The 15,000-nt window shown below is 43.2% G+C and overlaps 2 protein-coding genes across 2 annotated transcripts in view; both read left to right on the top strand.

Annotated features, from left to right (window-relative positions):
* Positions 1–15,000, top strand: part of LOC138946719 (glycerophosphocholine cholinephosphodiesterase ENPP6-like) — a 150,022-nt gene that overhangs the window by 70,155 nt on the left and 64,867 nt on the right. The gene's annotated exons all lie outside the window — the stretch shown is intronic.
* Positions 5,505–14,689, top strand: LOC138946721 (uncharacterized). Its single transcript, XM_070318125.1, has 5 exons — positions 5,505–5,530; positions 10,368–10,426; positions 10,641–10,662; positions 10,836–10,900; positions 14,658–14,689. The coding sequence occupies exons 1-5, from the start codon at positions 5,505–5,507 to the stop codon at positions 14,687–14,689; spliced, it is 204 nt and encodes a 67-aa protein (XP_070174226.1).

The following is a 15,000-nucleotide window of genomic DNA, read 5'->3' as shown; positions in this document are numbered from 1 at the left end:
TGACAAGATTAGGGAAGGCGTAGGAAAATGGGGAAGGTGGGGGGGGGGGGGGTTTCAATGCTGGAGATGGTAAGGGAGGGGTGGGGTGGGGGCGGTGGATGTGATTGGTAAGGCAGCATCAGTAATTGCACACTGTTACTAGGAGACATAGGTTGTGACCCGAGCTTATTTAGGATTGGTTTGTTGAGTCTATTGTCAAAAATAGATATAAAACAGAATTTTTGGCGTCAGGGGAAAGGAATTGATATTGGTTGCATGGAGACGATAATAATGACGATACTTAATTACAGAAACTACAGACAATAGCCAAGACGATAGTAATGACAATACCTAATTACAGAAACTGCAGACAATAACCAGGACAATAATAATGACGATACCTAATTACAGAAACTACAGATAATAACCAAGACAATGACTAGGGCGACAAAGACAATGTCAACGACAGTATTGTATTCCTACACAAAGTAACCTAATATCGCAACCTAAATGCTATTAATAATAATAATAAATAATAATGAAAACTTATAAAGCGCGAACTACAGAATAGCTCTGTTCTCTCCGCGCTTCACAACATCAAACTACGAGAAACAATACACAATAAACACGTACATTACTGGGAATCAGTCAAATAAAATAACAACAACACAACATCTCAGTTAAGGCATACAATACACATAATAATAATGATAATGTACTATTGACCTCTTAAACATTTGTTGCATCTTATTAAAACAATAGCATTTGAGATAAGTATATTTGTATCATTAGTGTCTGTCTGTCTGTCTGTCTGTCTGTCTGTCTGTCTGTCTGTCTGTCTGTCTGTCTGTCTGTCTACCTAAAAGACCAGTGGGTGACGTACTGTAAATGTAACGTTTGGTTTTGTCAATTATTACACGTTCCAATCACATACAATTATTGTTTTTTGATTCTGATTTTTTTTAACTTGAGCAGTCTATCTGTTATCCTTAAGATGTTGGGACTGAGGTGGACTCTTCATCAGTCTATCTGTTATCCTTAAGATGTTGGGACTGAGGTGGACTCTTCATCAGTCTATCTGTTATCCTTAAGATGTTGGGACTGAGGTAGACTCTTCATCAGTCTATCTGTTATCCTTAAGATGTTGGGACTGAGGTGGACTCTTCATCAGTCTATCTGTTATCCTTAAGATGTTGGGACTGAGGTAGACTCTTCATCAGTCTATCTGTTATCCTTAAGATGTTGGGACTGAGGTGGACTCTTCATCAGTCTATCTGTTATCCTTAAGATGTTGGGACTGAGGTGGACTCTTCATCAGTCTATCTGTTATCCTTAAGATGTTGGGACTGAGGTAGACTCTTCATCAGTCTATCTGTTATCCTTAAGATGTTGGGACTGAGGTGGACTCTTCATCAGTCTATCTGTTATCCTTAAGATGTTGGGACTGAGGTAGACTCTTCATCAGTCTATCTGTTATCCTTAAGATGTTGGGACTGAGGTGGACTCTTCATCAGTCTATCTGTTATCCTTAAGATGTTGGGACTGAGGTAGACTCTTCATCAGTCTATCTGTTATCCTTAAGATGTTGGGACTGAGGTGGACTCTTCATCAGTCTATCTGTTATCCTTAAGATGTTGGGACTGAGGTAGACTCTTCATCAGTCTATCTGTTATCCTTAAGATGTTGGGACTGAGGTAGACTCTTCATCAGTCTATCTGTTATCCTTAAGATGTTGGGACTGAGGTGGACTCTTCATCAGTCTATCTGTTATCCTTAAGATGTTGGGACTGAGGTAGATTCTTCATCAGTGTATCTGTCTTCTAGTCACAGCTGTTTGTTAATGCACGGGGTTTTGATCTTTGAACAAACAGCCGTTATTTTCAATTTGTTTAATTAACACAGGGGAAAAGCTACTAGTTTTGTATTCACCAATCACGATTCCATCCAATTCATTCAAAAGTCCGACTAGAAAATGCCTCAAACAGCCCGAAATCCTAATTGACAGTTGACCTCAACGAAGTGAGATTGACGCTCCAAGCGAGGCTTTCAGGCTTTGAACAGTTTTTAAATATTTCTTTGGTTCTTCCCTGACATTGTTGCTGTTCATGATTAAGAATATTCAGCTTTTTATTAAATGTAGAGCCAGTTGTTTACACCTAATTGTCAGTTTTGTTTTCTTCTTTTACTTGTCATGTTTATAACTCCACAAGCACGCAGCAAAACAACTAACAGACGACAGTTATAAACTTCTGGGACAAAAATGTGACATCATGTATTGCCATAGTGTGTTGCTTAGTTCCGACGAAGCGAAGTTTTGCGCGACGCTCCAAATTTCAGTTTGCAGTTTGGCGACCTCGAGTATGCAATACATATTGGACCCCTCTACTGTATACGTTCCGAAGCTGAAATTGTCTTATGATCTGAACGTTGTTACTGCTAACGTGGACATTATCGATTTTATGTTACGTTTAAAATTTTCTTGCAAGCAAAATGTCTGAAAAAGATTTTTTAGAGACGTACTTCGATGCACAGAGAGTTAACACATCCGGCATGGATGGATTGCAGATTAATCAACTCGCTGTCTCTTTCATCTGTTTTTGATTCCGACGTTCAACAGCAAAGTTGCTGCACGAATCCGTGAAAAGAAGTAACACTAGTTCAAAGACCAACTTCCGAAAACACGTGATTGATAGGTGAGTAATGATGTTACAACTCTCTTTGCAATTGTCTGTACTCGTCTAAGAGTAAGAATGATTAAAACACCATCCCTTGCCAGGGACGTGCAACGGGCTACGGTCAATACTTTTGGGCATCGTGCGATATCGGCTCCACCATCCGAGCGATATTGCAATCGGGTCATCGTAACGAAATTCTGTTTTTGCCTTTTCTCTCAAAGGAAATCGAATATCGAAATACAATAATACCATCAAGAAATTGACGTTAAATAAATCTGTGGTTTTTTTTTTCAAGACGAAAGAAGTATCAGACTTGGAAAACAAATTGACTGCAAAATAAAATCAAAGTAAATCAACACAAGACAAAACAAACAAGCAAAACTACAGCCAACCGCACAGCAGACAAACACACACACACACAAAACGATTAAAACAAATTCTGTATGATGGACATTACGTTAGTTTGTCGGATAGATTCTGCGACAAAATCTTAAGTACTGGATTGAAGTGGAAATAGCTAGTCAAGCTCGCTAAGGAATCATCAGTCGATATGACTAGTCGGCACGCACTGGTGACATAAAAAGATGCCGAGTTGATGGGCTTTGTCTGATCATTTCACTGTGTAACCGTGTAGTGCGTGTTCAGACAGAATCACTCGCACTTTGCACACGTCTACCTTGCAAGAATAGTTCCTTTTTGCATTGACAATAGATAGCGAGTGTTTTCTAGAACATGCATGACACTATCAATCAATCAATAGGACGCTTATATCGCGCATATTCCGTGGGTACAGTTCTAGGCGCTCTGCAATGATGCCGTGTGAGATGAAATTTTATACGGCCAGTAGATTGCAGCCATTTCGGCGCATATTTACCTTTCACGGCCTATTATTCCAAGTCACACGGGTATAGGTAGACAATTATTGACTGTGCCTCCAATGTAGTGTACACGGGGGGTGTTCGGACACCGAAGAGAGTCTGCACACAAAGATGACTCGGAGAAATAAATTTCCGCCGAACGTGGGTTTGAACTCACGCTGACAGCGGCCAACTGAATACAAATCCAGCGCGCTACCAACTGAGCTATGTCCCCTCCCCACTATAACACGTTCAATTAGTCACATTTGACACTAATAGATTCTCACTGTGCAAGGAAACTTGAAATCTACATAGATAAAGTCTGTCCTTACTAGAGCCCGAAGTCGACTTCGCGAAGTCTGTTTACCGAAAACTCTATACTAAAGCTCCGTGCGGCCAGCTTGGCCAAGTATCCTTCGCGTAGTCGACTGTGTCCAGTTACACCCCCATCGCACACAGACGCCGCTTCTACTACGTTGTAAAATTGTCCGAGAGCGTGGCCAATCGTGGGCCAAATGTGGGAGGATCTCCATGAGCGTGGTTTGATTGGGGTGGGGTCGGGGTGGGGTCGGGGTGGGGTCGGGAAGCTGCACGCTCTCCCCACGCTTGCACAAAAGCCGGGCCGTGACATACAGAAGGCGTGGCAAAGTCTTGATAGGCACGTAGCGGGAACGCAAATATCGTACAAGCAGCGTGGTAGCATCGTGGTGAGATCTCTGTGGTCGTGGTAAAACCACCATCAGGTCCGTTCACCTTCGAAGGTGGGGTATAATCGCCGTCAAAATCCAGCACATGGCAATTTAAAACAACTACATCAAGACTACGCTTGTTTCGTGCACTTCAAAATAAGCTTAGGGAGAGCGTGCAGCTTCCCGATCTAGCGGATCCCACCCCGACCAAACCACGCTCATGGAAATCCTCCCACGTTTGACCCACGATTGGCAACGCTCTGGATTTTGACGGTGATATGCCCCGATTTGATTACTTTTTCTGATCGGCGTGATCGACATGGTCGTGGTAAGGACGTAGCGCTGTGTGACGGGGCCCTCAAGGACGTAGCGCTGTGTGACGGGGCCCTCAAGGACGTAGCGCTGTGTGACGGGGCCCTCAAGGACGTAGCGCTGTGTGACGGGGCCCTCAAGGACGTAGCGCTGTGTGACGGGGCCCTCAAGGACGTAGCGCTGTGTGACGGGGCCCTCAAGGACGTAGCGCTGTACGTGTGACGGGGCCCTCAAGGACGTAGCGCTGTGTGACGGGGCCCTCAAGGACGTAGCGCTGTGTGACGGGGCCCTCAAGGAAAGTGCGAATGTATTCTAGAACATGCGTTGCAACAAAACTGACGATAGGTCAAATGTTACCCTGACAGAATTACAAACCAAGGTCTATGATCCATGGAGACCTCGTGCACACCCGCATTTGACTTTATTTCATTTGACCTCTAAAGGGACATTTTCCGCCTTTAAAATTGACAGCGGAGACCTGAAGGAGAAACTGTAAGGTTGGGCGGATTTCAGGCTTTCGGCGAACTTCAGACTTCGTCCCATCAACTTTCTTTCTTTATTTGGTGTTTAAAGTCGTTTTCAACCACGAAGGTTATATCGCGACTGGTCCCATCAACATCACTGATAATTGAGCATGGTAACGGAAACGCAGAAGAAGAAGAAGAAGAAGAAGAAGAAGAAGAAGAAGAAGAAGAAGAAGAAGAAGAAGAAGAAGAAGAAGAAGAAGAAGAAGAAGAAGAAGAAGAAGAAGAAGAAGAAGAAGAAGAAGAAGAAGAAGAAGAAGTCATTTAGACCATGAAAACATTTCTGCATAAGTCAAATGGTCCTGTTGTGACTGTTTTTAAACTATCAACTCTCAAACCTCACAGCAAGCGGCTAAAACCGGAAACAGAGATGCAGCGTCATGTTGCATTGTAGGTAATATGACAGCAAACCTAAAATAAGGTAGCATGTCGTACAGTGGGCGTTTCCGGGCGTTCTGAGATTTCAACATGGCTTCTCTGGAAGCCGGTACAAGGTAAGCGCAAAAAGTCCAGCAAATTGAAAAGTGGTTCGATAGTTTCCAAGTCAAAGTTGTCGCTTCTGTTTGCTGTCAACTATTCGCGGAAATGCCGTTTTAATGTAACTACTTTGAAAATAACTTTATTCGTGCACTGGAGAACGCAATGCTCAGTGAAAACTCTACAGTGCTGTATAGCTGCATAACACTGTTCGTGAGATGGCGATGATATCAACCGTGTCAGTATATTCGTCATCCGTGCAAGAACTGTTCACACTTCCCTGATGTGAATAAGATTAAAAATGTGATAATCGAAGGATTGACCTCCAGTAGAGTCACGCACACAAGGCCGTCGAGTTCGAACAAATACCAGAATGGTTCGACTGCGTGCTAACAAATGACAAGAAAAGGTCAATATGGTGAGCCACTATTGAATGAAAACTTAGTAAATGCCTCGACGTGCCTTCAACCAATATCTCCTTGATACCTGAACAGGAGTGCAATGCGAAAACTATCACCTTCAGCAAACTGTGTCAGATGGTTAATTGATAAGAAAATAGCGATTCCGCAATCAATTCGCGATGGTTCTATGTGTGGAGGTTTTTAATCCGCGATCGTGCTTATGTACACATTCTTCGTGAATACCCCAACCTAACAGTTTCCATCCCCACAATTTCACAAGACTTTACAAGATTGACTTTCAAGTTTTGTTCTAAGATTTTGCACCCAGAGAGAGAGAAAAAGAATGCCATGTCTGCGGTCTCTCATAAATCAGTGTATCTCGCTCTGTGTCTGTCTGTCTGTCTGTCTGTCTGTCTGTCTGTCTGTCTGTCTGTCTGTCTGTCTGTCTGTCTGTCTGTCTGTCTGTCTCTCTCTCTCTCTCTCTCTCTCTCTCTCTCTCTAGGCGCGCGCGCGCGAGAGAGAGAGAGAGAGAGAGAGAGAGAGAGAGAGAGAGAAACAGACAGACAAACAGAAATAACGTAAAACAGAGACATAAAACGGACAGACAGACAAACACATAGAAAGACGGGTGGAAACAAGCAGACAGTGATTCAGAGAGACATGGGAAATCCACAACACACACAATGACAATGACAATTCTTCACTGAACGAAAGTAATATATTAAACTGTGATCTGCTTATTTACATCTAGCCCTCGCCCGAAAGAGGGACTAAGAAAAAACAAACAAAACACTTCTACATTTGAACACAACAACGCTGTAAGCCATCTTCAGAACTGTGCAAAGAACAGCTCCCCACACTTTGCACTTCCACTCCGAGTCCCTGATCCATGGTTGTGTTTGATGTGGCGATGACAAATCGCCATTCCATAGACCCCCCTTCCAAACCGACCTCTCTCCCAGAGGGCGTAGCATTTAATCATATCCCTCCGCCATATAATTAGGCCAGCGGAAGAACACGGGTGCAGACTGGTTGCAAGGCGGACTACTCCCTAATGAGCGACATGAACCGAGCAAATGACGATTAATCTTTTTTTGACGTCACAAAAAACTTACAGTGGCAGTAACTGGACAATTGTCGGTGCAAGGCGTTCATCTGTGAAGAACTAATGAGGTGGGAAAACGTTTTGGCTGCTGACTCTAAAAACCCAATGGACCTGCTAGCAGTTATGTGCTGTTGTGCGTGAAATGTAGCTCGTTTGATCGTACTGATGACAGGTGCAGACACATATTTCGTCGAGGGTGTGTTTGAAGTTGTCAGTTTGATAAGAATTTAAGCAAAATTTGATTTTTGTGAAAATGTGGCTATCGCCCCCTTTGAATCCACACGGTATTTCAGTATTTTTCGGCCGTTGAATATTTTGAACCACAGCGTCTTTAATTTTGTTTAAAGTCGGTTTAAAGGTTTCTGTTTCATCTCCCACACTTTTTTGTTTATTTTTCTTCTCTGGTGTTTTTGTTTTTAATGTTTTATTGGGGGAGGGGGGGTGGGTTTGTTTATTGTTTTTACATTTAGTCAAGTTTTGACTAAATGCTTTAACATAGACGGGGAATCGAAACAAGGGTTGTGGTGTATGTCTGTCTGTCTGTCTGTCTGTCTGTGTGTATGTGTAGAGCGATTCAGAGAAAACTACTGGACCGATCTTCATGAAACTTGACCTGAAACTTGCTGGGTATGATATCCCCAGAAGTTTTTTCATTGTATCGAGAAATGTCTCTTATGACGTCATATCCGGGTTTTTGTGAAAGTTGAGGCGGCACTGTCACGCTCTCATTTTTCAACCAAATTGGTTGACATTTTGGTCAAGCAATCTTCGACGACGTCTAGACTATGGGTTTGCATTGCAGCTCGGAAGCTTAAAAATTAGTGAATTAGTTTACTCATTAAAGTTTTCATTAAAACCAATGTTTCGCAAACAGATTTAAGATTGATTGCATCGTAGTCTTCGTCGAATTCTGAATCTAAAAATATATACATATGTCATGTTTACTCTTAAATTTGACCACAATTAACTAAAACAGGTTAATTAGAATTACGATCAAAATTTAAGAAATCGATACAAAAAGGATTTCATCTTATTCTTTATCATTTCCTGATTCCAAAAACATATAGAAATAATATGTTGTATTCAAAACATGCCCAGAAAAGTAAAAAGAATACAGAAAAGCGCGCTTTCCTGCTTACCGCAATACACTATTGCGCTATAATGGCTTGTCAATTTCACTTCGTGTTGCACGGGAAAAGTGAGCGACATCCTTGCCGCGAGGAATGACGAAGCTGTTATGTGTTGGTGAAAAAAATGCAGAGCGTTCAGTTTCATTCAGGATATTCAACAGATTGACTAAATGTTGTCATTTCGCCTTACGCGACTTGTTAGGTTGTTGTTTTTGCTGTTCTTTTCTGCTGCTGCTGCAATTTTCTACTGGCTTTTGCATGTACTCATTTCGGTGGTGATTACTGTTGTTGTTGGTGGTGGTGGTGGTGGTGGTGGTGTAGTTGTTGTAGTTGTTGCTTTTTGTTGTTGGTGGCGGTGGTGTTGTTGCTGCTGCTGCTGCTAATGATGCTGATGATGATGATGATCGTACCAATGTTCGTACCCCAACTAAGTGCAATAATTTTTTGCTTAGTTTACTTTCAGCTGGCGGTCTTTGAAAGTCATTGATTGTCTGTTGAAGGCAAGAAATGTCGTTGCGACCAATGGGAAAGAACTCGTATTTATCAATATTCTCGAGCGTATCACGCCTGCTTACTTCCCTTTAGTCATGCTGTTCAGAAGTTGAAACGGCAACACAAAAAAACACCGGTTGAATTTTAGTGATTTTTCTTTGTGTGAATGAATATAATGGTACCAGCAGTTTGTGTGATCACGGCTGTGCATGTAATGGTACCAGCAGTTTGTGTGATCACGGCTGTGCATGTAATGGTACCAGCAGTGTGTGTGATCATGGCTGTGCATGTAATGGTACCAGCAGTTTGTGTGATCACGGCTGTGCATGTAATGGTACCAGCAGTGTGTGTGATCATGGCTGTGCATGTAATGGTACCAGCAGTTTGTGTGATCATGGCTGTGCATGTAATGGTACCAGCAGTTTGTGTGACCATGGCTGTGCATGTAATGGTACCAGCAGTGTGTGTGATCATGGCTGTGCATGTAATGGTACCAGCAGTTTGTGTGATCACGGCTGTGCATGTAATGGTACCAGCAGTGTGTGTGATCATGGCTGTGCATGTAATGGTACCAGCAGTTTGTGTGATCACGGCTGTGCATGTAATGGTACCAGCAGTGTGTGTGATCATGGTTGTGCATGTAATGGTACCAGCAGTGTGTGTGATCATGGCTGTGCATGTAATGGTACCAGCAGTTTGTGTGATCACGGCTGTGCATGTAATGGTACCAGCAGTGTGTGTGATCATGGCTGTGCATGTAATGGTACCAGCAGTTTGTGTGATCATGGCTGTGCATGTAATGGTACCACCAGTTTGTGTGATCATGGCTGTGCATGTAATGGTACCAGCAGTTTGTGTGATCATGGCTGTGCATGTAATGGTACCAGCAGTGTGTGTGATCATGGCTGTGCATGTAATGGTACCAGCAGTTTGTGTGATCATGGCTGTGCATGTAATGGTACCACCAGTTTGTGTGATCATGGCTGTGCATGTAATGGTACCACCAGTTTGTGTGATCATGGCTGTGCATGTAATGGTACCACCAGTTTGTGTGATCACGGCTGTGCATGTAATGGTACCACCAGTTTGTGTGATCACGGCTGTGTGATCATGGCTGTGCATGTAATGGTACCAGCAGTGTGTGTGATCACGGCTGTGTGATCACGGCTGTGCATGTAATGGTACCACCAGTTTGTGTGATCACGGCTGTGTGATCATGGCTGTGCATGGAATGGTACCAGCAGTTTGTGTGATCACGGCTGTGTGATCACGGCTGTGCATGTAATGGTACCAGCAGTGTGTGTGATCATGGCTGTGCATGTAATGGTACCAGCAGTGTGTGTGATCACGGCTGTGCATGTAATGGTACCAGCAGTGTGTGTGATCACGGCTGTGCATGTAATGGTACCAGCAGTTTGTGTGATCACGGCTGTGCATGTAATGGTACCAGCAGTTTGTGTGATCACGGCTGTGTGATCACGGCTGTGCATGTAATGGTACCAGCAGTGTGTGTGATCATGGCTGTGTGATCATGGCTGTGCATGTAATGGTACCACCAGTTTGTGTGATCACGGCTGTGCATGTAATGGTACCAGCAGTTTGTGTGATCACGGCTGTGTGATCATGGCTGTGCATGTAATGGTACCAGCAGTGTGTGTGATCACGGCTGTGCATGTAATGGTACCAGCAGTGTGTGTGATCATGGCTGTGTATGTAATGGTACCAGCAGTGTGTGTGATCATGGCTGTGCATGTAATGGTACCAGCAGTGTGTGTGATCATGGCTGTGTATGAAATGGTACCAGCAGTGTGTGTGATCATGGCTGTGCATGTAATGGTACCAGCAGTGTGTGTGATCATGGCTGTGCATGTAATGGTACCAGCAGTGTGTGTGATCATGGCTGTGCATGTAATGGTACCAGCAGTGTGTGTGATCATGGCTGTGTATGTAATGGTACCAGCAGTGTGTGTGATCATGGCTGTGCATGTAATGGTACCAGCAGTGTGTGTGATCATGGCTGTGTATGTAATGGTACCAGCAGTGTGTGTGATCATGGCTGTGCATGTAATGGTACCAGCAGTGTGTGTGATCATGGCTGTGCATGTAATGGTACCAGCAGTGTGTGTGATCATGGCTGTGCATGTAATGGTACCAGCAGTTTGTGTGATCATGGCTGTGTATGTAATGGTACCAGCAGTTTGTGTGATCATGGCTGTGCATGTAACGGTACCAGCAGTGTGTGTGATCATGGCTGTGTATGTAATGGTACCAGCAGTGTGTGTGATCATGGCTGTGCATGTAATGGTACCAGCAGTTTGTGTGATCATGGCTGTGCATGTAATGGTACCAGCAGTTTGTGTGATCACGGCTGTGCATGTAATGGTACCAGCAGTGTGTGTGATCATGGCTGTGCATGTAATGGTACCAGCAGTGTGTGTGATCATGGCTGTGCATGTAATGGTACCAGCAGTTTGTGTGATCATGGCTGTGCATGTAACGGTACCAGCAGTTTGTGTGATCATGGCTGTGCATGTAATGGTACCAGCAGTTTGTGTGATCACGGCTGTGCATGTAATGGTACCAGCAGTTTGTGTGATCACGGCTGTGCATGTAATGGTACCAGCAGTTTGTGTGATCACGGCTGTGCATGTAATGGTACCAGCAGTGTGTGTGATCATGGCTGTGCATGTAACGTAATGGTACCAGCAGTTTGTGTGATCACGGCTGTGCATGTAATGGTACCAGCAGTTTGTGTGATCATGGCTGTGCATGTAATGGTACCAGCAGTTTGTGTGATCATGGCTGTGCATGTAACGGTACCAGCAGTTTGTGTGATCACGGCTGTGCATGTAATGGCGTTGTACAACGATCACAGTAAGACTCCTGCATGTTAGTGCTGTCCTATTTGCGAATGCATGGACTGGAAGATACGATAAGACTGATAAGAGAAGATTTTGATATAGTCCTGCGAAGATAACATCAAACAAATTCAGGTAGCTTTATCACTTGGGAAAGTGAGCTGCTATGCAGGACGTCGCTACCCATTTTTTCTTTCTTTTTCGTGCATGATGGAATGCATGTTTCCAAACCCTGAACCTGTGATCTTGGGACCTGTATCGCCGTGCGCATGTATGCACACGGGGGTGTTCGGACACCGAGGAGAGTCTGCACAAAGTTGTCTCTGGGAAATAAACCCCTCGCCGAACGTGGGGATCGAACCCACGCCGATATGCGATAGAGTCAACTTATTATGAAGCCAGCGCCGCTACCGACTGATCATGATTGACAGTTATCTCCCTGCATGAGTATCACATTCATAGAATACTGCCTGTAGCGCCGTGCTATGTCTTGAGTGAATGCAAAGTATCATTGTAATTGCACAATTCCTACAGTGTAGTGTTATCATTATGTTAGTGTGAATGCACATACTGGCGTAGTACCACCATCATGGTAGATGGTTGCAGTGTAGTAGGTCTACACATGTTTGTGTGAATGGATATCTAGGTGTTATGTTAGTGTGAGCACACACACACACACACACACACACATTCACACACACACACACACATTCACACACACACACATGCTCACACACACACGTATTTAGTTGAGAGAGAAGAGAGAGAGAGAGAGACAATGACAATAATAGATTAAGCAGTGGTCTGCTTTTTTACATCTAGCCCGAGAGAGAGAGAGAGAGAGAGAGAGAGAGAGAGAGAGAGAGAGAGAGAGAGAGAGAGAGAGAGAGAGAGAGAGAGAGAGAGAGAGAGAGAGAGACAGAGAGAGAGAGAGAGCGTGCGTCTTGCACTCATCTGAAACAAACGCCAATTTGACCAGACAACGTTTTATATAATCACATACCAAAAGTGAGCACAGATCATCACAACTTTCACGTCAGTCTCCAAGTAACACAGCCTACGAGGGTGGCACAGTAAGTTTCCAAAAGTCACAGAATTGCTTCATCAACAACAAAACATCACACAAAGAAAACCAAGACAAGACAAAACAAAACAATAACTTACTACATCACGATTACTACATCACGATTACTACATCACGATTACTACATCACGATTACTACATCACGATTACTACATCACAATGAATACAATGTTCACAGTCAACAACAGAACATTTGTATAATTCTATGTTTGCTCCATGTACTTTTGTTTCTGTGTGTTTTTATTCATTTATTTATTTATTTATGCGGGCAACAAGGGTCACATTTTTGCTAACAAGCACATTATCTCAACGCACACAAGAACACGTTTTACCGGGTACAAAATCTCAAAATACCTGACACAACCAGTCATACACATAAGTGTCCCGTGTCCGGAGCACACACCCACAACAAAGAAAAACACTGTCTGCTACCGGTACGGACTCGGAAATGGTTGCTGAATTAATTTCTTGACAAATGTTATCTATAACGTAATTTCAGCGACAACTAAATCATGTTTCATACTTTGTTTGACAGGTTTCGTCCGAAAACTAGCTATTAATTGAGAGAAGTCCACTTCGCTAAGCCTACTTCACCAACCTCGCAGCGCATAATCGTCGACGTTTTAGCCCATGAAGGCTTCTTCAGGAAACGAAAGCAGGCAAAAACTTTGACGAATGTGTAATGTCCATCTTGGTGAGTTAAGATCTCTTGCTTTTTACCATTGTTCATCTCACCAACAGCCATTTTGTTTTTTTATATCATCATATAACACAATCTACCCATCATCACAGATCATCATAATACATTCAACCCATCATCACAGATCATCATAATACATTCAACCCATCATCACAGATCATCATAATACATTCAACCCATCATCACAGACCAAAACAGACTCGTCTATGTCATAAAAAAAGTACTCAGAAAAATACCTTACAATCTGCAGTCCGGCTGGTTTCTATGCACAGCAGATGCTAATTGTACAGACTGACAAAGGTGCTATTAAAGCCACAGTAAGCCTCCCGTAAACCATCACAGATACTGTCAGGCTTTTACACACAGTACAAACACCCTTCCATCTGAACGCTCACCAAATGGGAACATCCTAGGTGCCCTCCGTAAAGAGCGAGCAATTTTCAAAGAATGTATTTTGCGTTGTTTATCTTACCACTGAGCCATCGTGAACCCGTGTGATCAAGTTTCTCTTTTTCACAATGTAGTCGTCAGTTAGTAATTTGAATGCGACTCTCCTCCGAAAGCGGCGTATGGCTGCCTAAATGGCGGGGTAAAAAACGGTCATACACGTAAAATTCCACTCGTGCAAAAAACACGAGTGTACGTGGGAGTTTCAGCCCACGAACGCAGAAGAAGAAGAAGAAGAATGCGACTCGATGTGAGCTTATCTGCAATAGCACGTTATTAAGTACCTCTGACTATGCACGAAACAAACGGATGTGGTTCACAAGAACTCTAGCGATGGCTTTTGACTGTTCAGAGGAACTGGCGATAGGTATAAACCGTCGTCTGCTACGAGAACCACGACCTTGCGTGACCCTGCTTCCGGGCTTTTCTTTTTTCAAACTTTCAAAACTTCGAATTGTAATGATCTTGTCTTGATGACAAAAGAATTATTTTATGATTTAAGAATGTTTGTGTAACAAGCTGTCAATTTATTATTTAGATTTTAAAAGTTAGGTCTAGCGCCAAAACGCACCACGGTCCGAATTGTCTCTGACACAATCCGCAAAATTAATTCTTTGAAAATTGCTCGCTCTTTACGTACGTAGGGAACCTAGGATGTTCCCGTTTGGTGAGCGTTCAAATGGAAGGGTGTTTGTACTGTGTGTAAAAGCTTGACAGCATTTGTGATGGTTTACGGGAGGCTTACTGTGCCTTTAAAATTAAAATGAGTGAGATTTAAAAAAAAATGTTTTTTTAAAAGAACTGAAAACCGGCAGGCTGTATATACTCTAGCTGTTAGTCTATGTGTTCAGATGGACGGATGTTAATCTTGCTCTATATATAAATCCTAGACAGTGTTATGTTGATTTAAGGGGCGTGACCTCACAGTGGTGAAGGCTTCCCCTGTAGGACACATTTGATGACTTGCTGAGCCACCCTCGTATGAGAATATTTTTACAAAAAACATTATGCAGGAAAATACATCGCCCTGAATGGTCATCTCAAAGTTAGAAGAGAGTGAGCACCATCAACATAGCATGTGCACACACACACAAACACGTATGCACACGCACACGCAAACACACACACACACACACAAACACACACACACACACACACACACACACACACACACACAAACACACACACACACACACACACACACACACACACACACACACACACACACACACAAACACACACACACACACACACACACAGACACACACAA

This window comes from Littorina saxatilis, linkage group LG14 (genome assembly GCF_037325665.1).
Source record: "Littorina saxatilis isolate snail1 linkage group LG14, US_GU_Lsax_2.0, whole genome shotgun sequence".
Classification (NCBI taxonomy): domain Eukaryota; kingdom Metazoa; phylum Mollusca; class Gastropoda; order Littorinimorpha; family Littorinidae; genus Littorina; species Littorina saxatilis.
This window is presented reverse-complemented; position numbering and strand designations above follow the sequence as displayed.